General features: G+C 61.1%; 1 protein-coding gene across 27 annotated transcripts; it reads left to right on the plus strand.

Moving 5' to 3' along the window:
- The first annotated feature begins 67 nt into the window (after positions 1-67).
- Positions 68-27,655, plus strand: CIC (capicua transcriptional repressor). Of its 27 annotated transcripts, none has more exons than XM_077982907.1 (22): positions 805-928; positions 3,335-4,050; positions 4,605-6,138; positions 18,700-18,849; positions 18,934-19,168; positions 19,248-19,377; positions 19,473-19,655; positions 19,738-19,903; positions 20,784-20,986; positions 21,074-21,299; positions 21,734-21,837; positions 22,109-23,342; positions 23,434-23,621; positions 23,955-24,076; positions 24,170-24,336; positions 24,439-24,729; positions 24,826-25,151; positions 25,462-25,706; positions 25,804-25,958; positions 26,042-26,173; positions 26,463-26,594; positions 26,683-27,655. In XM_077982907.1, exons 2-22 carry the CDS (start codon positions 3,874-3,876, stop codon positions 27,048-27,050), a joined length of 6,468 nt encoding a protein of 2,155 aa, XP_077839033.1. In that variant the 5' UTR covers positions 805-928; positions 3,335-3,873; the 3' UTR covers positions 27,051-27,655. The 27 variants fall into 27 exon arrangements, with proteins under 27 accessions (XP_014979531.3, XP_077839017.1, XP_077839016.1 ...); XM_077982904.1 differs by having other exon boundaries at positions 806-928; positions 24,436-24,729; XM_077982906.1 differs by having other exon boundaries at positions 806-928; positions 24,436-24,729; positions 25,807-25,958.

Consider the following 27,655-nt stretch of genomic DNA (forward strand, 5'->3'; position numbering starts at 1 on the left):
GAGGTCATTGCACCGCCCCGGGAGCTGCTGATTGGCTGCGGGGCTCGCGGGTGGCGGTTGGCTGCTCCTTGCACCTCCCCCTCTTGCCGCTACCGCTGCCACTGAGAGGAGCCACCGGCGACGCCAGAGCCAGGAATACGGGTGAGTCGGGGCCCTGGGTCTAAGATACTCCTGGCGTCCAGTGAGACTCACGATGAACTGCCCTTTTCGACTTTTTCTCCTCGCCGGGATTCTTTGGTGCTCCAGGCACTCTGTCACATGGGAGTTGTAGTCTGCCTTGTACTGTCGGCTATGGGCCGAAGACGTGAGAAGACTACGATTCCCAGCAGGAATTGCGACTAGTCGGTCAACAAACGTTCGGGCCACGCCTTCTACGTCCACTCATTGGACAACCTGTCCCTTAGCCCCTCCTTCTTTCATTTCATTGGTTACTGTCCCTCACAGAGGTTGGGTTCCGGCCTAGGCTGCATGGCGACTGGGTACTGTATTTGTCATTTGGAACTAAGACGGCCTGCAATTGGATACAGCTGGTGTCCTTCACTTGTTGTAGGGTAGGGCCCTAGGCAGATCAGGCGGTCGTAGGCTCAGGTTGGTGTCGGTCCCGGAGGGAGGCCGGTCTTGGACTTTGGCCCCGCCCCTTAGCGCTGCCGGATGGGCCCGATTGGTCCCCGCGAACGTCGCTCGTAGTCGAGAGGCGGAGCCGACCAGGCTGCGGATATCTATTGGTCTAGGCTGGCGCCGGTCAGCGGGGTTGTGATCGCTGATTGGCTGGCTGCTCCAGCTGTTGCAGGTCCATTCACCATTTTGTGTGTTGGAGTAAAAAAAAAAGGGAGAATCGAGAGGGAGAGCCGGAGGGGGGGCGGGGAGGGACCGGACCGGACCGAGCCGGAGCCACGGCCCCCCGCCCCGAAACCCCGCCGAGCCCAAGGTGAGGGGCGGGGCCAGGGCTGACACGGGAAAGGGGGGTCCAGGGGGCTGGGGGCCTAGAGGGGACAGGTGGCAGGGACGGGGAGGGGGTACAGGGGGAAAGGGGTGGGCGGAATGGTGGGAAGGGAGGAGGGAGTGGAGGAAGTGGTGGGGGTTTGACAGAAAAGGGGTAACTGGGGGAGGGGGTGGTGGGCAAAGAAGGGTAACAGGAATGGAGGGGTGACAGGACTAGATCAGGGTGACAGGGAGAGGGAGGGGACAGAGTTGGAGAGTGTGACAAGGAGAGGTGATGGGGAGAGAAGGTGACAGGTCCGGAGATGGCTGACAGGAGAGTGACTGGGAGGAATAGGTGACAGAGATAAATGGGGGTGACAAGGAGGGGGTGACAGGAGGGGGCCTAGGGCATGCTAACAGAGAGGTAGAGATAGAGGTGGTGACAGGATGGGAGAGAGAGTGGCAGAGAAGCTGGTGCCAGGAGGGCTAATAGAAACAGAGGGTATGAGACCCCAAAGAGCCGGGGCCTGGGCTGGCCTGGGTTCTGGGAGTTACTACTCAAATCTAAGGAAGGTGAGGGCCCCCGGGGCTTGGGTGGGAGTTATTCAGAGGGGCTGGACAGGAAGAGAGTAGGCCCTAGGGAAAAGAAAGCAGCTCTGGGGTGAAGAGAGGCTGGGCCAGGCAGCAAGGTCTAGGGGGTACAGGCGGCATAGTTGTAGGCCCTGGGTGGGGTATGCAAAGGTTTGTGTTTGGAAAAAACTGGGGCCAGATCTCAGTCCCCAATATGGTAGTCTAGTGCGTCAGTGGGTAGTAAGTGGTGATGGCTACCCAACTTCTGGGCACTTGGGTGCCAGCCCTGGGGTGCCCTCCAGGCTCTGCCTGTGAGGACCCCAGGACTGGCCCAAGAAAGGGCAGGCCTGGGACTCCAGGCTCCACAGGAGGAGCAGGCCCCTAGTGAGAGAGCATGAGGTCAAGGGTCCCCCAGTAGCTGGAAGACTGAGTTGGGGTTGCCCCTCATTGTGTTTGGCTTATGGTCCTGGGTCCCCCAACCCTCCTAGAGGCCTCCGTTTTGGTCTCTCAGGTTCTCTTAGTCACTTCAGAGTAAAGTTTTTTCCCCTTGTCTTTTCTCAGGGCAGCTCGAAAGGGGGCGGGCAGTAATGACTGTTCAGGAAGTGGGTGAGGTTGGCCTGTTGGGCTTGTCCTGCTTTCTTTGACCTTATCCCACTTATCCCCACTTGGAGTTGGAGGGCATATTTGGGGACTTGCGGGGGGCTGGCCGACTCAACCACCCTGCCAGAGCCAGCCCAGCCAGGGCGGGGATGCATGCAGGCAAGAAGAAAGGGGCTGGGCTTGCGGGTATCATGCTGGGTGCTGTGGGGGGAGGAGCAGGCTCCCATCCAGTGGGACAGAGAAACCCTGGGGTGTAGCTCTGTGTCCCACTGTGTGATGACGTGTGCGTGCTTCTGTGCGTGTGTGTGCGTGTGTGTGTGTTTGTGCGCGTGCGTGTGCTCATGCACGGCCCCGTGGCAGTGCTGGGTATGAGCTCTTGCCCCAGACATGCCCCTGCCTGCTCCCTGCCAGGATCTGGGGAGATGGCTGTACCTGGCAGCCCTGGGGTGCAGAACAGAGTGGGCAGCCGTCCCTCGGGACTCTCAGCTGCCCACTTCTTCCCACAATGCCTGGCCATGCCAGGCCGCCCAGAGTGGCAGAGGGAGGGTGGGGGGTGGAGAGAGGCTCATATCACAGCCCAGTTACCTCCCTTTCTGTGACTTGGTGCTTGTGCATGTGTGTGTGTCTGAGTGCATGTACTGTCTGCATGGCGACAGTGAGAGTAAATGTGCCCTCTGGATCATGTGACAGGCAGCACACTGAAATGGTCAGGAGCATGGACTCTGGAGCCAGAGAGCCTGGGTTCAGACCCTAGCGCTACTGTTTCCCACCTGGATGATCTTGGACAAGTTGCCTCATCTTTCTGTGGCTCGGTTTCCTCAGTTGTGAAATGAGGCCGATAGTAGCACCTACTTTTAGGGCTGTTGTGAGGATGAAACGGGTTAATAAGGCAAGCTTAGCATGGAGTTCAGGACCCAGGGAGTGCTCCATAGGTGTGAACTGTTAGTGCTTCTGATGTCCCCTTGGGGCGTTCAGAGCATGTGCTCTGTGTCCTCTGCAGAGCCAGCAGGTGTCTGTGAATGTTCCCCAAGGAGCCAGAGTGTGTATACTCAGGGGACTCGGGTGCTCGCCTGTGCCTGGTGCTGACTGAGGTATCACATGAGTTGAGGGCAGCCAGCGAGGAGGCCTTGGGGATGGAATGGAGACAGTAGACTCAGCAAATGGGAAATCTTAGGGTACATTGGCTCTGGGGGCGGTTCCTGAGTTGCTCCACATAATCCCTGTCTGCTCTCCCACCCTGCAGGTGAAGAAAAATGAAGCCAATGAAGAAGGCATGCACTGGCCTTTCAGGTCCTGGCAGTGGCAGCAAGTCTCCCCCAGCCACCAGGGCCAAGGCTTTGAGGCGGCGAGGGGCTGGGGAGGGTGACAAGCCAGAGGAGGAGGACGACGAGGCACAGCAGCCGCAACCGCAGCCTGGGCCCGAAGAGGCTGAGGAAGGGGAGGAAGAGGAGGCTGAGCGGGGCCCTGGGGCTGAAGGTCCTCCACTGGAGCTGCACCCTGGCGACCCGGCTCCAGGCCCAGCTGAGGACCCCAAAGGGGATGGGGAGGCAGGCCGCTGGGAGCCCTCACTCAGCCGCAAGACGGCCACGTTCAAGTCTCGAGCGCCCAAGAAGAAGTATGTAGAGGAGCACGGAGCTGGCAGCAGTGGGGTGGCTGGGGCCCCTGAAGAGAGGGTGCGGACCCCTGAGGAGGCCAGTGGCCTGGGGGTGCCTCCACGGCCACCCACCTCCACTCGCTCCTCCTCCACTGACACAGCCAGTGAGCACTCGGCAGACCTGGAGGATGAGCCGGCTGAGCCTTGTGGTCCAGGCCCCTGGCCCCCCGGCAGCACCAGTGGCAGCTATGACCTGCGGCAGCTGCGGTCCCAGCGGGTGCTGGCCCGGCGTGGTGACGGCCTCTTTCTGCCGGCTGTGGTGCGCCAGGTGCGCCGAAGCCAGGACCTGGGTGTGCAGTTCCCTGGTGACCGAGCCCTGACTTTCTACGAGGGGGTGCCAGGTGCTGGTGTGGATGTAGTTTTGGATGCCACACCCCCACCAGGTGCCCTGGTGGTGGGCACAGCTGTCTGTACCTGTGTGGAGCCCGGCGTGGCTGCCTACCGGGAAGGTGTGGTGGTGGAGGTGGCCACCAAGCCAGCTGCCTACAAGGTCCGTCTCAGCCCTGGCCCCAGCTCCCAGCCAGGCCCACCAGGCAGCCTCCCGCAGCCCCCACAGCCACTGCACCGTGAGCCGGAGGAGGCCGTGTGGGTGGCCCGCTCCAGCCTACGCCTGCTGCGCCCCCCCTGGGAACCTGAGGCCATGCTGAGGAAGCCCCCAACAGGCCCCGAGGAAGAGCACGTGGAGCCTGGGGCCACCTTGCCACCCTGCCCTGCTGCCCTGGACCCCAAACAGCCCGAGGACGCTGAGGTCTCTAAGATCAGCTTTGGTGGCAACCTGGGTACTCACTGTGAGGAGGGTGAGGAGAAGCACCCTCCAGCGCTGGGTACCCCCGCTCTGCTCCCACTGCCCCCACCCCAGCTCCTGTCACCGCCACCCAAGTCTCCAGCCTTTGTGGGCCCTGGCCGCCCTGGCGAGCAGCCCTCGCCCTGCCAGGAGGGGAGCCAGGGTGGCAGCCGCAGCAGCAGTGTGGCCTCCCTGGAAAAGGGGACCGCACCGGCAGCCCGGGCCCGCACGCCACTGACAGCGGCCCAGCAGAAGTACAAGAAGGGTGATGTGGTCTGTACACCCAGCGGAATACGAAAGAAGTTCAACGGCAAGCAGTGGCGCCGGCTATGCTCGCGAGATGGCTGCATGAAGGAGTCACAGCGGCGAGGCTACTGCTCACGTCACCTGTCCATGCGAACCAAAGAGATGGAGGGCCTGGCAGACAGTGGACCTGGGGGGGCGGGCCGGCCTGCAGCCGTGGCAGCCCGTGAGGGCAGCACGGAGTTTGACTGGGGTGATGAGACGTCGAGGGACAGTGAGGCCAGCAGTGTGGCGGCTCGTGGAGACTCACGGCCACGCCTGGTGGCCCCTGCTGACTTGTCACGCTTTGAGTTCGACGAGTGTGAGGCGGCCGTGATGCTGGTGTCGCTGGGCAGCTCGCGCTCAGGCACGCCCTCCTTCTCACCCGTCTCCACGCAATCGCCCTTCTCGCCAGCCCCGTCACCCTCACCCTCGCCACTCTTCGGTTTCCGCCCTGCCAACTTCAGCCCCATCAATGCCTCGCCAGTCATCCAGCGCACTGCAGTCCGCAGTCGCCACCTGAGCGCCAGCACCCCTAAGGCAGGCGTGCTGACGCCGCCAGACCTGGGCCCCCACCCACCGCCACCTGCCCCCCGAGAGCGCCACTCCTCTGGAATCCTACCCACCTTCCAGACCAACCTGACCTTCACCGTGCCCATCAGCCCTGGGCGACGGAAGACAGAGCTGTTGCCGCACCCAGGGGCCTTGGGGGCCCCTGGCGCAGGGGGTGGAGGAGCCGCCCCAGACTTTCCCAAGAGTGACAGCTTAGACTCTGGTGTGGACTCGGTGTCCCACACATCTACACCCTCCACGCCAGCTGGCTTCCGGGCCGTGTCCCCTGCTGTGCCCTTCTCTCGCTCCCGCCAGCCCTCACCATTGCTGCTGTTGCCCCCGCCTGCCGGCCTGACCTCGGATCCGGGGCCCTCTGTGCGCAGGGTGCCTGCCGTGCAGCGGGACTCACCTGTCATTGTCCGCAACCCTGATGTGCCACTGCCCTCCAAATTCCCTGGGGAGGTGGGCACTGCTGGTGAGGTGCGGGCTGGGGGACCTGGGCGGGGCTGCCGTGAGACCCCGGTGCCCACTGGGGTGGCCAGTGGGAAGCCTGGCCTGCCCCCACCTCTGCCAGCCCCCGTGCCCATCACTGTACCTCCAGCTGCACCAACTGCCGTGGCCCAGCCGATGCCCACCTTTGGCCTGGCTTCTTCACCCTTTCAGCCTGTGGCCTTCCACCCCTCACCTGCTGCCCTGTTGCCCGTTTTGGTGCCCAGCAGCTACACCAGCCACCCTGCCCCCAAGAAGGAAGTCATCATGGGCCGGCCTGGAACAGGTAAGAAGTGGAAGTGGATGGGCTGTGCCAAGCTCACCTCTTAGAGGGCCTCTTGCAAGCTGAACTCTTGAGAGGTGAGCTTCTCACCTTGGGAGGGCTTCAAGGGGAGGCCGGCCTCCTCTCTGCACAGATGTTGCAGTGGGAATTCACATGTCAGGAAGGGAATGGACTTTTAAGGCTCAAGGCACCGTTTCCAGAGGCCTCCTGTCAGAGATTCTGGTCTCGAGAGGTCTATCAGTCAGCAAACCTTTATTGAGTGCGGACTGAGTCAGGTCTCCATGGATCTGATGGGATAACAGAGAATGATAATTGTGGCAACAGCTTCCATGTCTTGGGGGACCGGGTGAGGGCATTGCCATGGTAAGCACTGTATGTAGGTGAGCTTGCCAAATTTTCATATCCACCTCATAGAGCGCTTACCATGTACCCCCGTTCTAAACCCTTTTCAAATATTAGCTCATTTTATCTTCACAACCACCCTAACAGGAGAGTGCTATGATTATGCTTGTTTAGAGGAAACTAAGGCCAGGGTCATAACTTGCCCAGGGTTACATGGCTAGTAAATCCTGCAGCAGCCCTCAAACCCAGGCAGGCTGGCCCGTGACCATGTGGCCACAGTGCTGGATTACAGATGGGCAGATGGAGTCTCTAACAGGTCCTTCCCAGGAGGTGGCAGGACCAGGACCGGAGCCGTCATCTTTACCACTGTGTCCAATAAACATCACAGGCACAGTCAGTGCCGTGGAAGGGAGCCGGGGGGTGTGCTGGGCACTCCTCCAGGTGTGAATCTAGCCTGGCTGCCCTGAGGACAGGGCGTGTAATTCAGGAGTTGAAGGATGAGTGGGAACCAGCAACTGTGGGGCAGAAGAGCCTCCTGGGAGGAGGGTGACGGGACAGCGCCGAGGCCGGAAGGAGCACAGCCTGGGAGGGGAAGATGGAAGGCCACGGTGGCTGGAGAGCTGAGGCTAGGGGTGGAAGAGTGCCATTTTTGAGATGATGCTGGACAGCCAGGGACCAAGGCCAGGCTGGGCCTTGTAGGAGCAACACAGAGAGGGTGACAGACCTGTCAGAAGCTCCTTCCTAGCATTTCTTTCTTTCTTGTTTATTTATGTATGTATTTATTTATTTTTATAGAGATGGGGTCTCACTATGTTGCCCAGGCTGGTCTTGAATTCCTGGGCTCAAGCAATCTTCCAGTCTTGGCCTCCCAAAATGCTGGGATTCCAGGTGTGAGCCACTGCACCTGGCCTTATTTATTTTTATTTATTTATTAATCTACTGTTGATTCAGAGCCTGGCCCTGTGCTGTGCCTGGCCCTGTGCTGGATGGTGTTGAGGACACAGTCCTATTTACACAGGGTTCATGGCCTCTGGAAAAGATAGACCCCTCCCTAGACAGTAACAGTCTGGGGTGGTCAGAGATGGGGTGGAGGAAGCCCAGGAGGCCGTGGGAGCCCAGAGAAGATGCCTGTCCAGTCTGAGAAGTCAGGGAAGGCTTCTTGGAAGAAGGGCCAGGTGCCTATGAACTGAGACGTGAAGGGTGTGCAGATGTGAGCCCGGCTAGGTAGGCAGGAAGGACCTTCAGGCAGAGGAAAGAGTTTGTGCAAAGGCCTTAAGGCAAAAGCAGGTATTTGTAAGATGTTGAATCTGCAAAGTCAAAGGCTCTAGATGGCGAGTGAGTGTTGGGGATGTGTGGCTGGATTGGTGAGCAAGGGTCAGATCAGAGAGGACCCTTAAGTAAGATCATTATGAAATGTATCCTGAGGGTACTAGGGAGCCATGGAAGGTTTTGAGCAGATTCAACCACTGCTGCACCATGGAGGGTGTGTTTGAGTCTCTGAGGCCAGAGGCAGGGAAACCAGGGAGGAAAGAGGCTGGGTGTGGATGTGGGTAGGAGCCACTGTGGCTTGGGCTAGGGCAGGAGCCCTTTCAGGAAGGAGCACTGGCCTGGCCCTGCCCTTATGGGGTTCCAGCCCAGGCCAGTCCCTAGGGACAGGGCACAGGGACATGGGCTATGCCTGCCCCTCATGCTCATATACAGAACTGAGGTTGTGAGCCGTGTGTTTCACCCTGACGCCAACATTTTTTACGTTTGTTGTTATAGGTGATAGGAACAAAATTTTACAGCAGGGGTTTCTGTCCTTTGGCAATGAAGAAACTAAATCAGAGGGTCTGTAACCACTCCCCTACCCTTCACCCCTCCATGTGCCCACAGCCCCCAACATGGCCCCTACAGTATTGTTTCATGTGGCCACTCCTGCTGTGGAGTGGGGAGGGATGGCGCTGGTGCAGGGGATGCTGAGGCTTACCAGAGTAGGCCCAGCAGGGCTCTTGTTACCATTTTCCAGATGAGGAAAAGTGAGGCCCTGACAAAAGGAGAGTCTTGATTGAGGCCAGCCAGCCAGTGAGGGGCAGGATGAGGGCCTTGAGCCATCTCCCAGCCTCCAGACTGTGGGACTCTCACTACCAAAAGTGGCAGTAATAATAACTCACCGAGCAGCACAGGTGATACACGTGCCTGGCACACTTCAGTGAGTCCTGCTGAGCCTTTACTCCCTGAATCCTCACAATGCCCCAGGCTGGTACCATGATTACTAGTTCCACTGGACAGAGGAGGAAACTGTAGCCTGAGAGGCTAAGTGACTTGCCCGGTGTCCCTCAGCTAGGAAAAGAGAGAGCCAGGATTTTTTTTTTTTTTTTTTGAGACAGAGTCTCCCTCTGTCGCCGAGGCTGGAGTCTAGTGGCGCGATCTCGGCTCACTGCAAGCTCCGCCTCCCAGGTTCACGCCATTCTCCTGCCTCAGCCTCCCAAGTAGCTGGGACTGCAGGCACCTGCCACCACGTCTGGCTAATTTTTTTTTGCATTTTTAGTAGAGACGGGGTTTCACCGTGTTAGCCAGGATGGTCTTGATCTCCTGACCTGGTGATCTGCCTGCCTCAGCCTCCCAAAGTGCTGGGATTACAGGCGTAAGCCAGACAGCCAGGATTTTGAGACAGAGTCTGGCTCTGTCGCCCAGGCTGCAGTGCAATAGCGCAATCTTGGCTCACTGCAACTTCCTCCTCCTGGATTCAAGCGATTCTCCCGCCTCAGCCTCCCGAGTAGCTGGGATTACAGGAGTGCGCCACCACGCCCGGCTAATTTTTGTATTTTTAGTAGAGCTGAGGTTTCACCATGTTGGCCAGGACCAACCATGTTGGTCAGGAGTCTTGAACTCCTGACCTCAGGTGATCCTTCTACCTTGGCCTCCCAAAGTGCTGGGATTACAGGCGTGAGTCACCGCACCCAGCTGCCAAGAGCCAGGATTTGAAATCAGACTGTCTGGCTCCAGATCCCAGGCTCTCAAGCACTTTCAATAATAACAATGATAACAATAATACCTACTCTACTGTGCGAAGACTGTGTGCCTAACCCCGGGCTTGGGGCCATTTCATCAGCTTTGCCTGATGCTGTGAAGCAGATTGCCAGGCCTGTTGTCCAGGGGTAGACTGAGGATCAGAGAAGGGAGGCCCCTTGCTGGGGGCTACCTGGTCGTCATAACTTGTCCAGTGCCTGTCCTGGCAGTTCTGAGGAGCACCTCCCTAACAACACCCATGCTGAGGTATCCAGGCCGCCTTCAGGTTCCTGAACAGCCGGCCCTTTCATTCTTCTCCCAGAGGCCTCCCTAAGCCCTTGGGAGGTAGGCAGCTTGCAGCCTTCTCCCCACGGGGCCCAGATAGGGCAGACCATGTTCAGTGGTATAGTAAGGTTGCAGGCTTCGTCCCTTCTGCTGGCCCGTGCCAGGGCCTGACCCTCCATCAGAGGGCAGCAGGTGTGAGGGGGCGGCCCAGGGCAGCCTGCCTGCTCCTGCCCCCAGCCAGGCATTTGCTTCCGCTGGGGGACTTGCTGGGGCAGGCGGCTGGCATTCTCCACATTCTGCGCATGGCATGGCCAGCCAGCTGCCGTTGCCACCTCCCTCTGACTCTTCCCGCCTGCTCCCCAGGAGAGGATCCCGCCCCAGGGCCTGCAGCCCCAGTCCAGGAGGCCAGATGTCTCAGCCCCATTCCTGGTATGGCCTCCCTCCCGGCTCCCAGCTTCCTGCCTGGCTTCCCCTTATTGACGGGCATTGCTTCTTGTCCTGGGCCTCTGTCTGGCAGTCTGGCTCTGTCTGTCTGTCTTATCCTTGGCTTGCTCTATCTCTGGTCTCTATTTCTAGGTCGATACGTGTGTCTCTTTCGGGACCTCTATCTGTCTGACTCTTCTTTGAGTCTGGGGGCTCCCTATGTCTTCCTGGGTTTGTCTGTCTCTAGACTTCAGTCCTTGTCTGAGCTTTCAGCCCACCCTCCCTCTGTTTTGGCTGCCAGTCTTGGCATCCTGTGTCTCTGGGCCAGCCTTGGCTTCTCTTTGGCCCTCCCACTCCTACTCTTTGGATGGACTTGCTGCCCCCATGCCAGCCTCCCAGCCCCACCCTGTGCATATCAGGTGTTCTATTCTTTTAAGACAGTGGGCAGTTGCCAAGCACCAGGTCTCCTACTTCCTTCTTGGGGAGTGTTGGGAGGTTGTCCAGGCCGGGGAGTCCCCTCATGCTCTTTGACAAATTAACTGCCTACTACTGTCCCTGAAATCTGTTGAGAAGTGTTGAGATCCATCCTGCAGACCCATCCACCATCCAAACACCTGTTCCCAAGACAGGCAGGAAGGCAGGGGCTATATGGACCAAGCTAGGAGATCTGGCTGTGGGGGGCGGCAGGAAAGAAGCTTCTGTGCCCACCCACGTGCTAGAGGGCATGACCCAGGTCACCCTACCTCCCCCGCTACCCCTTGCCTTTCATTTGATGCCAGCTTCATTGAAACGAGTCTCAGATATAGTGCACCCCAATGGGTAGGGCCTCAGAGACCAGGCAGTACCCACCAACTATGCTTGGGCAGGTGGGGAAAAAGAGGGGCCAGAGGGGTTAAGCCTGGGTCTCCTGACTCCCCAGATCCAGGTACTGCCCACCATAATTTCCATTTTGTCTCAAACAGTGAACCCTATCTCCACCAGCAGGAGCCAGCTCCCTCCTCATCCCTCTGCCAGGCCCAGGGCTGAGCAGTCCTGGGGCAAGTGGGTGAGGAAGGCAGATGTGGATGCAGGCACAGGCAAGGATGAGCCTAGGGAGGTACTGAGTCTGGGGAAGCCAGGGGGCAGGGACAACTCTGGTTCATGGGGGCTGATAAGGGAGGATCAGGTAGGTTTCTCATTGGAGGTGACATTTGAGCTGAAGTATGAGGAATGAGTAGATTTCAGAGTAGTCAAAGAAAGGAAAAGGCAATTCCACCTGAAGCAGCTGCATGAGAAAAGACCAGGAGGAGTGAAAGTGCATGAACTCCGAGTGGCTAGTTGAGGCTGGAGCTGACACCAGAGTCCAGGCTTAGCAGAAGGGTGCTGTGGACGACAGGCCCAGCCTGAATGCCAGGCTGAGAAGCTGGGACTCGGGCCAGTAAAGAGCCAAGAAGGCATTTAGAGCAGGGGAGGGAAAAGGTCGGATCTAGGTGTCAGAGACCCCTGGAGATCGCCCTGGAAAGGCAGGAATTGGGAAGAAGATGGCTTGGAGAAGAGGAGGAGAGGAGGAAGAGCTTGTGAAGTTGCAGGAATGAGTCTTGGTGACTTTGTAGAAGAGACCCCAGCTCCACCAGCTTAGCAGCCCCCAGCACCTGGAACTGCGAGGCGTCAGGCTGCCTCCTGGCGGCAGGCCGCGGCGGGACAGCAGGCGCGCGCATGCGCGGCAGGGGGGGTAGGGGTTGGTACGTCCCGGAGCCCCCGGCGCCCGGGTATTAATGGCTCCATTAGTGGCCGGGAGGGAGGCGCATTAGCGGCGGCGACGGCGTCTGGCTCCCATTACCACCGGCGGCAGCGGCTGCACCGCAGGCGGCTGGACCCTAGCCCGCCGCGCCGCCTCCTCCACCCCCACCCTATCCCCTGTTCCCGCTCCCCACGAGGCACCGGGCAGGGAACTCCCGTCCCCTTTTTTCGGCGGAAAAGCTGATTGTGAAGCCAGATAGATTTGGGTTCAAATCCCAGCTGTGCCACCTCCCGGCTGCAAGATGCTGTCCCCCCACTGAGCCTGTGTCTTGTGAAGTAGTCGGGGAAACCAGGTGCTCTGGGGGTTGCGTAGACGCGGACTGGCACCCAGCGAGGGCCGCGCCCAGCCCCCGCTGGCACCCAGGGGTGCTGGTTCCCGCGCGCCCCTGGGTGCAGGCCTCCTGTGTCGGTCCTCCGTCCTTCCCATTGGTTGCCGTCTCGCCCGCCGACCGCTGATTGGCCGAGGCCTGCTTCCCCGCCCCTGAGCGATTAACCCCTGCGCGGCCGCGTCCTTGGGCTGGGTGGGGGACCCTCCCTCCCACCGCAGACAGCTCGGGTGCCAGCTGGCCGGCGCCCCGCCGTGGCCCGCGTGGGTGTCAGGCCGGCCGGGCACCCGCCCGCCCTCCCTGCACAAAGCGGCTTTGTGGGGCCTGCCTGGGGTTGGCTAGGGGCCAGGCGGCGAGTGGAAAATCTCGTGAGCGCGGGGAGGGAAGGGGAACGCAGGGCGGCGCCCCCTCCTCTGCTCGGGCCTTGGCGCCTCCCTCAGCCCGCGTAGACCAACCCTCCCAGCCCCAGCGCCTGTACACCCCTTCCCCGCCCCCGCACCTTCCCTTCCCCAAACCCACGTCTCTCAACCCCCGACCCCCGCATCCCACCCATCTCCCAATCCTTGGGGACCATCCCCCACACACTCTCCCCTGTCTCTCTTTTCCTCCTGGTCCCCCTGCCTACCCCAGCCCCACTCACACTGACTCACCCCAGCGCTATTTTTAGCCCCCCATCCCTGCCGAGCCGCGCCAGCCCAATCCTGGGCTCGTTCCCCAGGCAACCCTGGCCGTCGCCGACGCCGCCCGGGGTGGGTGGGTGGGTGTGTATGTGGAAAGCGGGTGAGGGGAGCTGGGGACACCAGGGTGGTGAGCTGAGGCGGGGACCTGGGCCTGGAGAGCAGGGTGGGGAGCCGCAGGCGGCCGGCAGGGGTGCGGTGCCTAGCGGGCTCAATAAATGGGCCCCGTGAGTTTAGAGTGCGCCTCTGCCTGTCCCTCAGTCTGTGAGCATCCCTGGCTGCTCGCCCCAGGCCTCTGGGCAGGCCTCAGCCTGTACAGCCCGCCTGGGTGACTGTTGATGTCTTCGTCTGGGTTCCCTGTCCCCAGGCCTGGGTGTGGTGGCACAGTGGGGGCTGTTTAGGGGCAGTCCTTCTGTGGAGTTGGTTAGGGGTTGGTGCAGAGGGTGGCTGCCATCACAGTCCTGCTCAGTACCTTTTTCCAACTAGGGAGGCCTCTGTTAGGGTTGGGGATGGCAAGAGAGAGGGAGCTGTCTAGGGACAGGACCTGCTCCCTCCCCTCTGCTCCTAATCCACCCCCACCCAGGGTTCCTCCACCCTGAACAATAGAAGCTAAGTATAGGGCTGGCCCAGCGCCCAGGGCAGGGGGGCCCTTCCCGCCCGGATTCCCGCCCCTCCCTACCAGGCTAGGCCCCCACTTGGTTGTACCCTGCCCCGAAAGGGGCCTCTTCCCATCTCTCCTCCGTGGGCACTGTGTCTTCTACCAGATGTGCAACCCTCCCAGATGTGTGGGGCCCTCTTTCCCTCCTGTGCCATGCCTGGCTCTTTTTCTGAACCAACAGAAGTGGGGGATCTGGGGGGCAGAGCTCCTCTGAGCTCTGTCCTTGGGCTTTATTGCAGTAGGGAAGGGGTTAACTTGCCAGTAGGTGACTCACTCACCGGTGGGGAGAGGAGGGGGCAGTGGTGGGGGCAGTGGTGGGGAGATAGCGGGCCACATTGATTTCAGCCTCAATTCCTGCCTCACATTGCAGTCCCTGGGGCAGTGAGGTAATGGAGGGTCTGAGTCTGGGACTGCATAGGAAGGAGGGGGCAGTCACCTAATAGTCCCTCTGGTTGCCCCTCCAGGCTCACAGCCAAGTGTCTGGCCCTGCAGTCTCTGGAGGTCAGAGAGCTACAGACCTTCCTTTCCCTTTTGGGCTCAGGTTACCCAGTTTTTGCCCCCTCTCCATTCCTTCAGCTCTGTCAGTGGATGAGGCAGGTTGAGGAAAGAGCTCCTCTGCTCCTGTCGACCATCCAACCTGTGTAACAGCCCAGTCTTGGTCCGTCTTAGCCTGTGCAACCTTTACCTGCCCAATTGTGCGACCCCAGTCCTGTGCCTTTACTGGGTATGGCCCCAGGGCCCCTCTTGCGTGATCCAGGGCCTTTGTGTCTCTGCCAGATGGGCTCTACATCCTTGCCTGTGTCTTCATGTGAGCCCTCTCAACTTTCTGTGGTCCACGTGGCTCTGTATCATTGTCTAACTATATTCCCCAGCCTCTGTTTGGAGTTCCCTCCCTGGGTCCACCCTGAGGTTAAGCCTTGAGTAATGGAAACAGCACCTGAGTTGGAGCTCTGGGCTGGTACATCTTGACTGCATGATCTTGCCACAGTTTATTCAATCTCTGAGGCTCGTTTTCTCACCTGAACAATGGGTGTAATAAAGCATACCTCCCTAGGTGGCTGTGAGGATTCAATGAACCAGATAATACACACAAGCTCCCAGCACACAGCAGCCCCAGTAAGTGTTAGTTTCCTTTCTTCCTGGCCCTTTTTTTCTGGGAGGAGTGGGGGTTAGTGGGTGGCTGGCAGAGTAGTGTGGTGGGGTCACCATGGTGTGCTCTGTGGTCCCCTGCATTATGCTGCTAGATAGAGGGTCCAGAGTGGCAGATGAATGTCAGGGTGAGTGGCTGAATGATGGCGATGGCCACTGGGCTCTGTATACCTGATGGGCCTGGGTACTGAAGCAGGTAGCGCCCATTAGAGTAGGATTATATAGAGGGTGGGGTCGGTATGATGGTGTCTGCGAGAGCTGAGTGTGCACTGGGAATAGGAGGTGCTTTGTGAGTGCTAGGAAGGCTGTGTGTGTGATGGAGGAGTATGTGGTTGTGTGGGAGGGGTGTGGAGTGTGTAGTGGACAAGCAGGGCTATGCTGAGTTCCTCCTGTTTGACATGTTGTCTGTTTGCATGATTCATGTGGGCTGGTGGGGGTGTGATGAGGATGCGGGTTGGCAAGGCATGTGTGACAGGGCATGGATGAGATGGGTGATGAGAACAGGATGGGTGAATGCACGATGGTGGGTGGGGAGCTATGGACTGTGAGCGTGTGCGGTTGTACATCTGTGTGAGCAGGTGTGTGAGGTGTGACTTCGTGTGTCACAGTGTGGGTGTAAGACAGAGGGTATATGTGCCCGTGGGGTGTGTAGGAGATAATGGGTGTGGCACGAAAGTGTGTGTGTGTATGTCTGTGAGGAGAGTGAGTGTGAGTAGGTGAGGGCTCAGGGATGCCTCGTCCAGCCCTACGCGCAGTTTGTCTGCCCAGCGGGGCCAGGCGCGCCCAAGCGGGTGTGCGGGAGGCGGGCCGAGCCACGCGTGAGCGTGTTCCTCGCGCCGACTGGACACACAGCACCACGCACAACCCCGGGACCTCCGCAGCGCGGCGCCCCGAACCGCCCCCCTGGCTCGGTGCCTTTACTGCAGTGCGCCCTCCCTGCCACCCTCCTACCGCGGCCCCGCCCCCGGCCGGCTCGGGGCCAACCGGAGCCCGCCCCGCCCTGCCCTTATTTGCATATGACTGACGTTCCCCCGGGGCGGCCAATGGGGGCGGGCGCGGCGGGGCCTGACCCGCGCGCGGCGGCGGCAGCCAATGGGCTCACGCGCGGGGGGCCGGGCTTGCGCGGAAAGCCGCGGGGGAAGCGGGGAAGGGGCGGGGGGAGGCGCGGCGGGGGGAGGGGAGCGCGTAGTAGTGGCGGGGCGGGGAGGCGGCGGTGGTTCGGCGCGGGGCTCGCTCGGAGCGCACGGACGGACGCACGCACGCTGGTCCGTCTGCCCGCCCGGGGCCGGAGGTCGACCCGGCGCTGAGCCTCGGGCCCCGGGCCCGGAAAGGCGGGGCGGCGGCGCCGGCAGCCGGGGCGCGCGGGGCCAGAGCCGTTACCCGCCGGAGCTGCGAGGGAGGGAGGGCGCGAGCGAGCCAGCGAGCGGGGAAGGGAGGGGGCCGCCCCCGCGCACGCGCGCCGCGCCCCGCCCCGCCTGCCCCGCCTGCCCCGCCCGCCGGACTCCGCGAGGGAGGAGGGAGAGGGAGGGGGCGGCGCCGATGGCCCCCGTGCCGCGCGCCCCGTGACGGCCCCCGCGCGCGCCGGGGGGCGGGGCGGGGCCGGTGCGCGCTGACCTCCCCCGCCCCCCGGGCGGCGGGAGGCAGGCGGCGCTGTGCGCAGGCGCGCCCGGCGGAGACCCCCGCGTGGGGCGGCCGGAGGGGGGCGGCGGGGGGGGCATGCGGCGACGGCCTCCCGCTCCCCCCGGGCCCAAGCGGCGACGGCCGAGGAGCGGGCTGCGGGCGGAGCGGCGTCGGCCGCTGAGGAGGTGCGAGCCCCTGCCGGGCCCCCCCTGCGCCGGACCATGTATTCGGCCCACAGGCCCCTGATGCCCGCGTCCAGCGCGGCCTCCCGTGGCCTCGGCATGTTCGGTCAGTAGCGCCTGGGCCCTGGGACTGCAGGGGTCAAGGTGTCGGGGTGCTAAGTGCGGAGTAACGGTGATGGGGGTATAGTAGGAGAGAACAGTAAAGGCAGAGTAAAGGGATGATGGGGAAAGTTACGGAGCTTGGCCGGGCCGAGTGGTTAGTGACGGCAGGTGGGAGTGTAGCGGAGTGGCGCGTACCTGGGGACAGCTGTGATGTTAAAGTGATGGGATGGCACAGGGCTGCTGTAATAGAAAGGTGAGGGGTGCCGAGTAACCGGCTGTGGAGCATGGGGTAGAATAGGAACAGCACGAGACCTGCTGGTCCTAGGGGAGGAGGCTTGGATTGGGTAGTGGGGCTGAGGACAGGGCTCAGGAAGCGAGTGAGGCACTGTTTGCTGATATCAGAGTGAGGGGCTGCAGTGTGTGTGGTGTAGTTTGCAGAGAGCGCGACACCTAAGAACCTGGCGGGTTGTGCACTGGGGAGGGGTTCAGGAGGGAGCAGAACCAAAGGACTGCTCTCCATTGTCTGCTGGGTCCCTTTTCCCCACCCCCCCCCCCCCAGAAAAGAGGAGACCCTGATGGGAAAGATCTTTGCAAAGAGAGACACAGGTCTAAGTCTCTGGAGGCTTTTATATGGGGTTGGAGGGCCCAGCGGGTTTTCAGGGGTAAGGGACAGGGTCATTGTAGTCTTGAGTGCTCTTCAGTGCTGTCTTCGTGATCCCAGTCCCTTGTTTCCTGAGGTCTACTTTTTCCTTTGTCAGCCCCTCACAGAATCAGGTCTCCAGGCCAGTGCCTCGCACAGAGCTTCCCCCCCTCCCATGCCCATCTCTCCAGGCTCCTGAAGGCATGGGGAGGTCACCTCAGGTCAGGTTGATCTGGATCAAGGGAAGGCCTGGAATGATGGAGAGCAGGGCTAGGGCGGTTCCCTCCTCCCTTCTTCGTCTTCCCCGAGCAGGGGCCTCTCTCCTCTGCTGGTTCCACTTCCCCAGGGAGCCAGGCTCTGTGAGGGGAAGCCCACTTGTATCCTAGGCCCGCCCCAAAAGTCCAGCCAGGGGTAGGTCCCAGCCTAGAGCTTGCTCTTCCACCACCCACCTCTTGGGGCTGAAGGTTGGACCCCTGGGACCAGCCTCTTGGTGAGGAAGCATCTTCCTGTGCATATCCTCAAGGAAACACCTGGCACTTGTGCCCTCTCTGGGTAGAGACTTGTAACAATCCTCTCTTCTAGCCCATTGTCCGTGTCTTTTCTTCCAAGGAGTTTACCACACCCTCCCCTGTTTTGGGCAAGGGGGCTGGACCCTGGACTACAGATAAGCCGAGGGGCTGATGGGGAGGGCGGCTGGGAGGCCGATTTGTGGATGGTGCATTCTGTTCGTGGGGGCGAAGGGGAGAGTTGCTAGAGCCACCTGTGCCCAGCCAGGAAGGGCAGGTCTGGCACTGTTTGGGGTGGGGAAGGCAGGCAAGGAGCAGGACTTCTTCCACACCACAGTTCCCACACCACAGTTGTAAGAGACTCCACAGCCTGTGGGTAGTGAACGGAGAGTTGGAGGGGAGGGGACATGGGGCTGTATGCCTCAGGAAAGGGAAAGAGAGCATGAGGCCAAGGTGAGAGGTTGTGTCGGGTGGCGACTGGGCTGCTGGGAATGTGGCATGACGGGGGTGGGGGTCCCAGCCCGTAGAGATCTGGGGCCTTGGTAGTGTGGGATGGCAGCCGAGCATGACCTGGTTTGTGGCAGGAGCAAATCGTTCCTCTGGCCTGTTCCCTGGTGGCAGGGCTGATGGAGATTGGTGGGGGGAGGAGTGGGGCGTGAGTACTATTTCCCTTACCCGCTTCTGTTTTCTTTTTTATAAATCTAGAAACCTTTCAGGGAGGAGTTTTTCCTGAGTGACGTTGCATGGACGAGTCCAAGAGACTCTGGTGTTGGGGGTGGGGGGTAGACAAAAGGGGTGGGGCTACCTCATCTAGGGTGGGGAAGAGCTTGAGTTGGGGCTGGGGCCAGGTTCTGCTGCAGAGCTCACCTGGCTCCTTTCCACAGTGTGGACGAATGTGGAACCTCGCTCTGTGGCTGTGTTCCCCTGGCACTCCTTAGTCCCCTTCCTGGCACCCAGCCAGCCTGACCCCTCCGTGCAGCCGAGCGAGGCCCAGCAACCTGCCAGCCACCCAGTGGCCTCCAACCAGAGCAAAGGTGAGGGCTGGGAGGACTGGGGGGAAGCAAGGGTGTGGGGTCCAGGTGGCCTAGGAGCCCTCTGATCTACCTCTGTGTCCCCAGAACCTGCTGAGTCGGCAGCTGTTGCTCATGAAAGGCCACCAGGTGGGACAGGGGGTGCTGACCCTGGGCGGCCCCCTGGAGCCACATGCCCTGAGAGCCCAGGACCCGGACCCCCACACCCTTTGGGGGTGGTGGAACCTGGTAAGGGTCCGCCTCCCACCACAGAGGAGGAGGCCCCTGGCCCCCCAGGAGAGCCCCGACTGGACAGTGAGACAGAGAGTGACCATGATGATGCGTGAGTTCCCTGAGGTGTGGTACTTGGGGGTGGGATGGCCAGAGACATGGCCCTCACTGTCCCTGCTGCCCTGCCGCAGCTTCCTCTCCATCATGTCTCCTGAGATCCAGTTGCCTCTACCGCCTGGAAAACGTCGGACCCAGTCCCTCAGTGCCCTACCCAAGGAACGGGACTCATCTTCTGAGAAGGATGGACGCAGCCCCAACAAGGTACTTTATCCCTGCCTGTCCCGTGCTTACCCCGTGGCCACCCACACCTGTCTCCCTGGTCCTAATTGTCCCATTCTGGGCTGTGTTTAATGCAGCGGGAGAAGGACCACATCCGGCGGCCCATGAATGCCTTCATGATCTTCAGCAAGCGGCACCGGGCCCTGGTCCACCAGCGTCATCCCAACCAGGACAACCGGACCGTCAGCAAGATCCTGGGCGAGTGGTGGTATGCCTTGGGGCCCAAGGAGAAGCAGAAGTACCACGACCTGGCCTTCCAGGTAACGCCCCTGCCTCTTGGCTCCTCCCAGCTTCTTCTGGTGGGGTGGGTGAGTGAAGGGTTGCCCTGCCCTCTCCTGCCAGGTGAAGGAGGCCCACTTCAAGGCCCACCCAGATTGGAAGTGGTGCAACAAGGACCGAAAGAAGTCCAGCTCGGAGGCCAAGCCCACGAGCCTGGGGCTGGCAGGAGGGCACAAGGAGACGCGGGAGCGGAGCATGTCGGAGACGGGCACTGCCGCTGCCCCTGGGGGTTAGTCAGCCCCTTGGCTCTCCCACCTTGCCTCTTCCCTCCCCGAGAGCCACCAGCTACCCCCTTGCTTGCTCCTCCCCTGCCCCAGCAGCTCCTCTGTGCTCTATCACTTTTATTTGGCGACCCTTATCTGTAAAGGAACCGGCAGTTGATTCATGTGAAGGAGCCAGGGAGATCCAGACAGATAGATTCCCAAACAGCAATCTCATTATCAACTCTTGTATAATGAGTGTTTACTATGTGCCAAGCACTACAGGGAATATAAGCTCTAGTCTGCAAAACCCCATTCTATTTCTAGAAGAAGAAACTGAGGTTCAGAGAGGCAAAGTCACTTGCTTAAAGTCATAAACAAGCAAGTGACAGAGCTAGAATGTAAACCTCAGTTTGACTGGCCCCCAACACCATAGTTGGAGCCACTGCAGCTCGCAAACACCCCTGATGGGCTGCTTCCACTTATTGAGGGTGTCTGGTGTGCCTGGCAGTGTTCTGGGGCACATTTTTGGAGTGAGCCTATGGATATGGCAGTTCTATGAAGATAGATGGTAGTTCCTATGGATATGCAGTTCTATGAGGGTGGGTACGCTAGTTACTTCTTCTCTGAGATGAGGGAACTGCCAGCACCACATGAACCTCTCTCTAGGCCTCCTTACTTTCAGGAGGGCTAGCCCCCAGGGAATGGGCCTGCTGCAACCCCAGAGGGCAGGAATCAGCAGGAAGGAGATGTTGGACTGGTGGTGGGTGGTGTTTTTTTATTTCACCAAGTGGCCCAGAAATTCCAGCCTGCTTCTGCCTAGTACCTAGAAATTCTATGGGTTGTTGGGCCAGTCTAGGTGCTGGTGAGAGGCTTACTGACTGTATAGCGCCCCCCTCTACTTTACAGTGTCCTCTGAGCTCCTCTCCGTCGCAGCCCAGACACTCCTGAGCTCGGACGCCAAGGTTCCGGGGAGCAGCTCCTGTGGGGCAGAACGGCTACACACAGTTGGGGGACCTGGCTCAGCTCGGCCCCGAGCTTTCTCTCACAGTGGGGTACACAGCCTGGATGGCAGCGAAGTAGACAGTCAGGCACTGCAGGAACTGACGCAGGTCTGGGGTGCAGGCCCCCAGGGGGTGGGCAGGGAGCCTGTCCAAGGCAGCAGCCCCGCTGAAACCTCCCTGCCACCTTTCCTGCAGATGGTGTCCGGCCCTGCATCGTACTCTGGCCCAAAGCCTTCTACCCAGTATGGAGCTCCAGGTCCCTTTGCAGCCCCCGGTGAGGGAGGTGCCTTGGCGGCCACCGGGCGGCCTTCGCTGCTGCCCACCCGAGCTTCTCGTTCTCAGCGTGCGGCCAGTGAGGACATGACGAGTGATGAGGAGCGCATGGTCATCTGTGAGGAGGAAGGGGATGATGATGTCATTGGTGAGCATTGCAGGGCCCAGAATCTTGCCCAGGACCCAGCAGGCCAAGGCTCAGAGGGTGGGCAGAACTTGGATCCAGGCCCCTAGGCCCCTTTGGTTTCTTTTCCACTTGGTTTATGGTTACATGTGGCCAGTTCAGGCCCTGCCGAGTAAACCCAGCCCTGCCCTCAGGAAGCCCCCAGCCCTGCAGGAAATCTGGAGGACCTGGGTGTGACCAGATCTTCAGATGCAGTGTTAGGGGCTCTTTCCTGCAGCCTCATAGGCTCCCGCACTGGGCACTGGGCACGTGGGCACAGTCTTGGGCTGAGGAGTATCTTTTCTGGACAGCACTCCCTGCTGGTTTGGAGCAGAGCTGAGATCCAGGCTCCAGACTGTTTCCTCCTGGGTCCCCTTGCATCTAGCCCCCTCCCCATACTGTTCCCTCCACTCCCTCAGCTGATGATGGCTTCGGCACCACTGACATTGATCTCAAGTGCAAGGAGCGGGTGACCGACAGCGAGAGTGGGGACAGCTCTGGGGAGGACCCAGAGGGCAACAAGGTGAGGGCTTGGGTCATGGTGCTGTCACATCACACTCCCTCCTAAACCACGGGAATGTCTGTTTCTCCCGGGTATTTGAGAGAGGGGGAGATTAAGATCCAGAGAGGTCAAGCTATTTGCCCCGTGGGGAGTTGGGTCATAGCCAGGATGAATTGAGGCCTTCAGCTGGGAGGGGTGCAGCCCTAGGCTGGCCTGGCTGATAGGCTGGATGGGCGTGGCTAGGGGGCTGCTATTGGAGTGTCCTGACCTAGGGTGTCTCCCTTTCATGCAGGGCTTTGGTCGGAAGGTGTTTTCACCTGTGATCCGTTCCTCCTTTACCCACTGCCGTCCCCCACTGGACCCTGAGCCCCCAGGGCCCCCGGATCCTCCTGTAGCCTTTGGCAAAGGCTATAGTTCCACCCCATCCTCCTCTGCGTCCTCGCCTGCTTCCTCCTCAGCCTCGGCAGCCACCTCCTTCTCACTGGGCTCAGGAACCTTCAAGGCCCAGGAGTCTGGTCAGGGCAGCACAGCGGGCCCCCTACGGCCCCCGCTTCCTGGGGCTGGGGGTCCAGCGACACCTTCCAAGGCTACCCGGTTCCTCCCAACGGATCCTGCCACCTTCCGGCGCAAGAGACCTGAAAGTGTGGGTGGCCTGGAGCCGCCAGGCCCCTCAGTCATCGCGGCCCCTCCCAGCGGAGGAGGAAGCATTCTGCAGACACTGGTGCTGCCCCCAAACAAGGAGGAGCAAGAGGGTGGCGGAGCCAGAGTGCCCTCCGCCCCCGCCCCATCACTGGCCTATGGGGCCCCAGCAGCTCCCCTGTCCCGTCCTGCTGCCACCATGGTCACCAACGTGGTGCGGCCTGTCAGCAGCACTCCTGTGCCCATCGCCTCTAAGCCCTTCCCCACCTCTGGCCGGGCTGAGGCGTCTCCAAATGACACAGCAGGTGCCAGGACTGAAATGGGCACTGGGTCTCGGGTGCCTGGGGGCTCCCCGCTGGGTGTCAGCTTAGTGTATTCGGACAAGAAGTCGGCAGCAGCCACCTCACCAGCCCCACATTTGGTGGCTGGACCCCTGCTGGGCACTGTGGGAAAGGCGCCTGCCACTGTCACTAACCTACTGGTGGGCACCCCGGGGTATGGGGCCCCTGCGCCCCCTGCTGTCCAGTTCATTGCCCAGGGGGCCCCTGGCGGTGGGACCACTGCGGGCTCAGGAGCAGGTGCTGGGAGTGGCCCCAATGGGCCAGTACCCCTGGGCATCCTGCAACCAGGTGCCCTGGGCAAGGCTGGGGGAATCACCCAGGTACAGTACATCCTGCCCACGCTGCCCCAGCAGCTTCAGGTGGCACCTGCCCCAGCACCAGCCCCTGGGACCAAGGCAGCGACTCCCAGCGGCCCTGCACCCACCACCAGCATCCGTTTCACCCTCCCACCGGGCACTTCCACCAACGGCAAAGTCTTGGCCGCCACTGCACCCACTCCTGGCATCCCCATCCTGCAGTCTGTACCCTCCGCCCCACCCCCCAAAGGTGAGACCTGGGCCGGGCAGCACTAGGAGAGGGGCCGTAAACCTATTTGACTCCCTTGTAACCTTTTTGTTTCTTGCCTCTTAACTTCCAGCCCAGTCAGTTTCTCCCGTGCAGGCCCCGCCCCCGGGTGGCTCAGCCCAACTGCTGCCTGGGAAGGTCCTAGTGCCCCTGGCCGCCCCTAGCATGTCAGTGCGGGGTGGAGGGGCCGGCCAGCCGCTGCCACTGGTGAGCCCACCCTTCTCAGTACCTGTGCAGAATGGTGCCCAGCCCCCCAGCAAGGTGAGGGACTGCTTTTCTCTCTACGTGCTGGGTGTTGGCCCCTGTACCCCACCATTTCTTTGTTTTTCCTTCAATCTTCTCTCCTTTTCCGTGTCTCTGGTTCTCTGTCTTGCTATCTTCCGTGATTTTTTTGTGCATCCTGACTTTCTCAAGTTCTCAGTGTCTGTACCCTACTCTGTGTCCCCACCTCCCACTGTTATCTTGCCCATCCTGTTCTCACCCCAAGTTCTGTGTTCCTTGCTTTTGCTTAGAGCCCCACTTTAGGTCTTGGTCCTCCCCTGCCCCAGTCAGGGGCCACAGCTCATCCTGGCCTATGGGTGCCCTTCCCCACAGATCATCCAGCTGACCCCGGTGCCTGTGAGCACACCCAGCGGCCTGGTGCCGCCCCTGAGCCCAGCCACACTCCCTGGACCCACTTCACAGCCTCAGAAGGTCCTGCTGCCCTCCTCCACCAGGTAATTGCAGCTGAGCCCACACTCAGAGGCCAGGGAAGGGGTGGGGCGGGGCCAGCTTACCTCACTCCTCCCCATTTCCTCTCCCTGCGGCAGAATCACCTATGTGCAGTCAGCGGGCGGGCACGCGCTGCCCCTGGGTACCAGCCCTGCATCCAGCCAGGCTGGAACAGTCACCTCGTACGGGCCCACGAGCTCTGTAGCTCTAGGCTTCACCTCGCTGGGGCCCAGTGGCCCCGCCTTCGTGCAGCCCCTGCTCTCAGGTGAGGGGCGGCCTGGCAGGCAGTGCTGGGGACCCAGGGTGGGGCTGAGGCAGTCTGGGCCCTAACTTGGTCTCCTGCTTCTCCTTCTCTGTCTCTCAGCAGGCCAAGCCCCACTGCTGGCTCCCGGTCAGGTGGGCGTGTCGCCTGTGCCCAGTCCCCAGCTGCCACCTGCCTGTGCAGCCCCCGGAGGTCCTGTCATAACGGCGTTTTACTCTGGCAGCCCTGCACCCACCTCCTCAGCACCCCTGGCCCAGCCGTCCCAGGCCCCCCCAAGCCTGGTCTACACTGTGGCCACCAGCACAACCCCACCTGCAGCCACCATTCTGCCCAAGGGCCCGCCAGCCCCTGCCACTGCCACCCCAGCCCCGACTAGCCCTTTCCCTAGTGCCACAGGTAGGTGTCAGATCAACCCAGAGCAGGGTGAGTTGGGGGACCCAGGGGATGGGCTCCAGTCAGGCCTTGCTCAGCAAACACTTTTCTCACCACTAGCAGGTTCCATGACCTACAGCTTAGTGGCCCCCAAGGCCCAGCGGCCCAGCCCGAAGGCCCCCCAGAAAGTGAAGGCAGCCATCGCCAGCATTCCTGTGGGGTCCTTTGAGGCAGGTGCCTCTGGGCGACCTGGCCCTGCACCCCGGCAGCCTCTGGAGCCTGGCCCAGTCCGAGAGCCAACTGCCCCAGAGTCTGAGCTTGAGGGGCAGCCCACACCACCAGCCCCTCCACCTGCCCCAGAGACCTGGACTCCCACGGCCCGGAGCAGCCCCCCACCGCCCCCGCCTGCTGAGGAGCGGACCAGCGCCAAGGGTCCTGAGACCATGGTGAGTGCCTGCAGGCCGTGGGGCTCCCACTGCCACTTGGCTGTGCCTCTCCGTTGACGTCTTTGCTTTTCTGTCCTACTCCTCTTCCCTCCATGCCTGTGTGTCTCTCAGGTTAAAGGGTCCCCCTGTCCTTTCTGCCTGCCTGTGTTGCCTCCCCTCCCATCTGAGGCCCCTGTCTTGGCCTTCCTGAGGCTGTGTGACGGCCTTCTCGAGGGGTCTGCCGGGCGGGTTCAGATCCAACTCTGTTTCTGGCCTTTGCCCCAGATTCTGAGCTCAGTGTTCTCCATCTCCCTGCCTATCTCCATCCCAGGCCAGCAAATTCCCCAGCTCATCTTCAGACTGGCGCGTCCCTGGGCAGGGCCTGGAGAATCGTGGGGAGCCTCCCACTCCTCCCAGCCCAGCCCCAGCTCCAGCCGTAGCCCCTGGTGGCAGCAGCGAGAGCAGCAGTGGGCGGGCAGCCGGGGATACCCCCGAGCGCAAGGAGGCGGCTGGTACTGGCAAGAAGGTGAAGGTGCGGCCCCCGCCCCTGAAGAAGACCTTTGACTCTGTGGACAAGTGAGCATGGGCTGGGGCCTTGGTGGAGCGTTTGGGGTGGTGGGAGTGGGAGCCGCTGCAGGCCGAGGCGGGAGAGGTGACCCTGCCAGCCCTCCAGCAGGGTCCTGTCAGAAGTGGACTTCGAAGAGCGCTTTGCTGAGCTGCCTGAGTTTCGGCCTGAGGAGGTGCTGCCCTCCCCCACCCTGCAGTCTCTGGCCACCTCACCCCGGGCCATCCTGGGCTCTTACCGCAAGAAGAGGAAGAACTCCACGGGTAGGCGAGCGTCGGACAACCAGGGTCCATAGGTGGAGGGCAGACTGGGGCCACCTGCACTGAGTCTGCTTCTGTTTGGCCAGACCTGGATTCAGCACCCGAGGACCCTACCTCGCCCAAGCGCAAGATGAGAAGACGCTCCAGCTGCAGCTCGGAGCCCAACACCCCCAAGAGTGCCAAGTGCGAGGGGGACATCTTCACCTTTGACCGTACAGGTGCCGTGGTGGGCAGAACTCGGGGGGCCTGCAAGAGGAGTGGGTCTCTGGAAGGCAGTTAGAGTGGGAGAGGTAGGGTGGGTCCATCCAGGCTGGGAGGAAGCACAGCCTGTCAGGGCTGGGTTCTGGAGTCTGGCAGGCCCCTAAGTTGCCCTGTGACTGTGGGCGGGACCCCTCTCTGACTCCACTGTGAAATAGAATGCAGTGAGGGCTCGGATGGGCACTCAGACGGTGGTAGGAAGGCCCTGCTGCTGCTGCAGCCTTGCCATGCTGCCTGTGCCCTGCACAGGTACAGAAGCCGAGGATGTGCTTGGGGAGCTAGAGTATGAGAAGGTGCCGTACTCCTCCCTGCGGCGCACCCTAGACCAGCGCCGGGCCCTGGTCATGCAGCTCTTCCAGGACCATGGCTTCTTCCCATCAGGTGAGCCTGTCTTGGAGTCTTGGGGTCACTCGGGTGTGACTTGTCTGCACATCTCATCCTGTGCTCCCCACTGTTTTTCTGTCTCCAGCCCAGGCCACAGCCGCCTTCCAGGCCCGCTATGCAGACATCTTCCCCTCCAAGGTTTGTCTGCAGTTGAAGATCCGTGAGGTGCGCCAGAAGATCATGCAGGCAGCCACTCCCACCGAGCAGCCCCCTGGAGCTGAGGCTCCTCTCCCTGTACCGCCCCCCACTGGCACCGCTGCTGCCCCTGCCCCCACTCCCAGCCCTGCAGGGGGCCCTGACCCCACCTCGCCCAGCTCCGACTCTGGCACGGTCCAGGCTGCCCCGCCACTGCCTCCGCCCCCAGAGTCGGGGCCTGGACAGCCTGGCTGGGAGGGGGCTCCCCAGCCCTCTCCCCCACCGCCAGGTCCCTCCACAGCTGCCACAGGCAGGTGAGGGAACCCTGAGAACATGCCAGGACTCATAGTACCCCCTCAGGACATGGACAGTATGTGGGGGCAGGAAGGTTATCTCCTCTCGGGTAAAGCCATTTCGTCCCCTCCAGTTTGGGGCGGAATGAGGCCTGCTCCTCTTGTAAATACCCCCTTCCCTTGAAGCTCCCTCCCGGTGCTGGGGGGCAGCTGAGGGGCCGCAGGGGCAGTCTCCCTCCTCCAAGCCCCTGTACATAACCTGGAGTGTGTGACCTTCAGAGCTTTTCACTTTATGCAAAATGGCTCCTGTGAGGGCTGCAAGCTGGAGGGTGGTGTGGGCCTTGGGCCACAGGGAGGCGCCTGTGGAATACGGGGAGTTCATGCACCCCTTTTTTCCCCAGAGGGGCTGGACTCAGGTTAGTTTGGGGGTGGGGGCTCCTGCACTTTGCCACAGGCACGGGGAGGGTTTTCTCCTCACCCCCTCTGCCCTCCCAACTTGGGTTGTACTTTCTAAGAAGGTGATTCCCCCTGCCCTTGCCCCCTTCCCCAGAACAAAACATGTTGATCATGTGCAATATTTCTTACTGTGCCGAGAAGCCACAATGAGCGAGATTAAAGCTGTTTAACACA

The sequence above is a fragment of the Macaca mulatta genome, chromosome 19 (genome assembly GCF_049350105.2).
Source record: "Macaca mulatta isolate MMU2019108-1 chromosome 19, T2T-MMU8v2.0, whole genome shotgun sequence".
Taxonomy (NCBI): Eukaryota; Metazoa; Chordata; class Mammalia; order Primates; family Cercopithecidae; genus Macaca; species Macaca mulatta.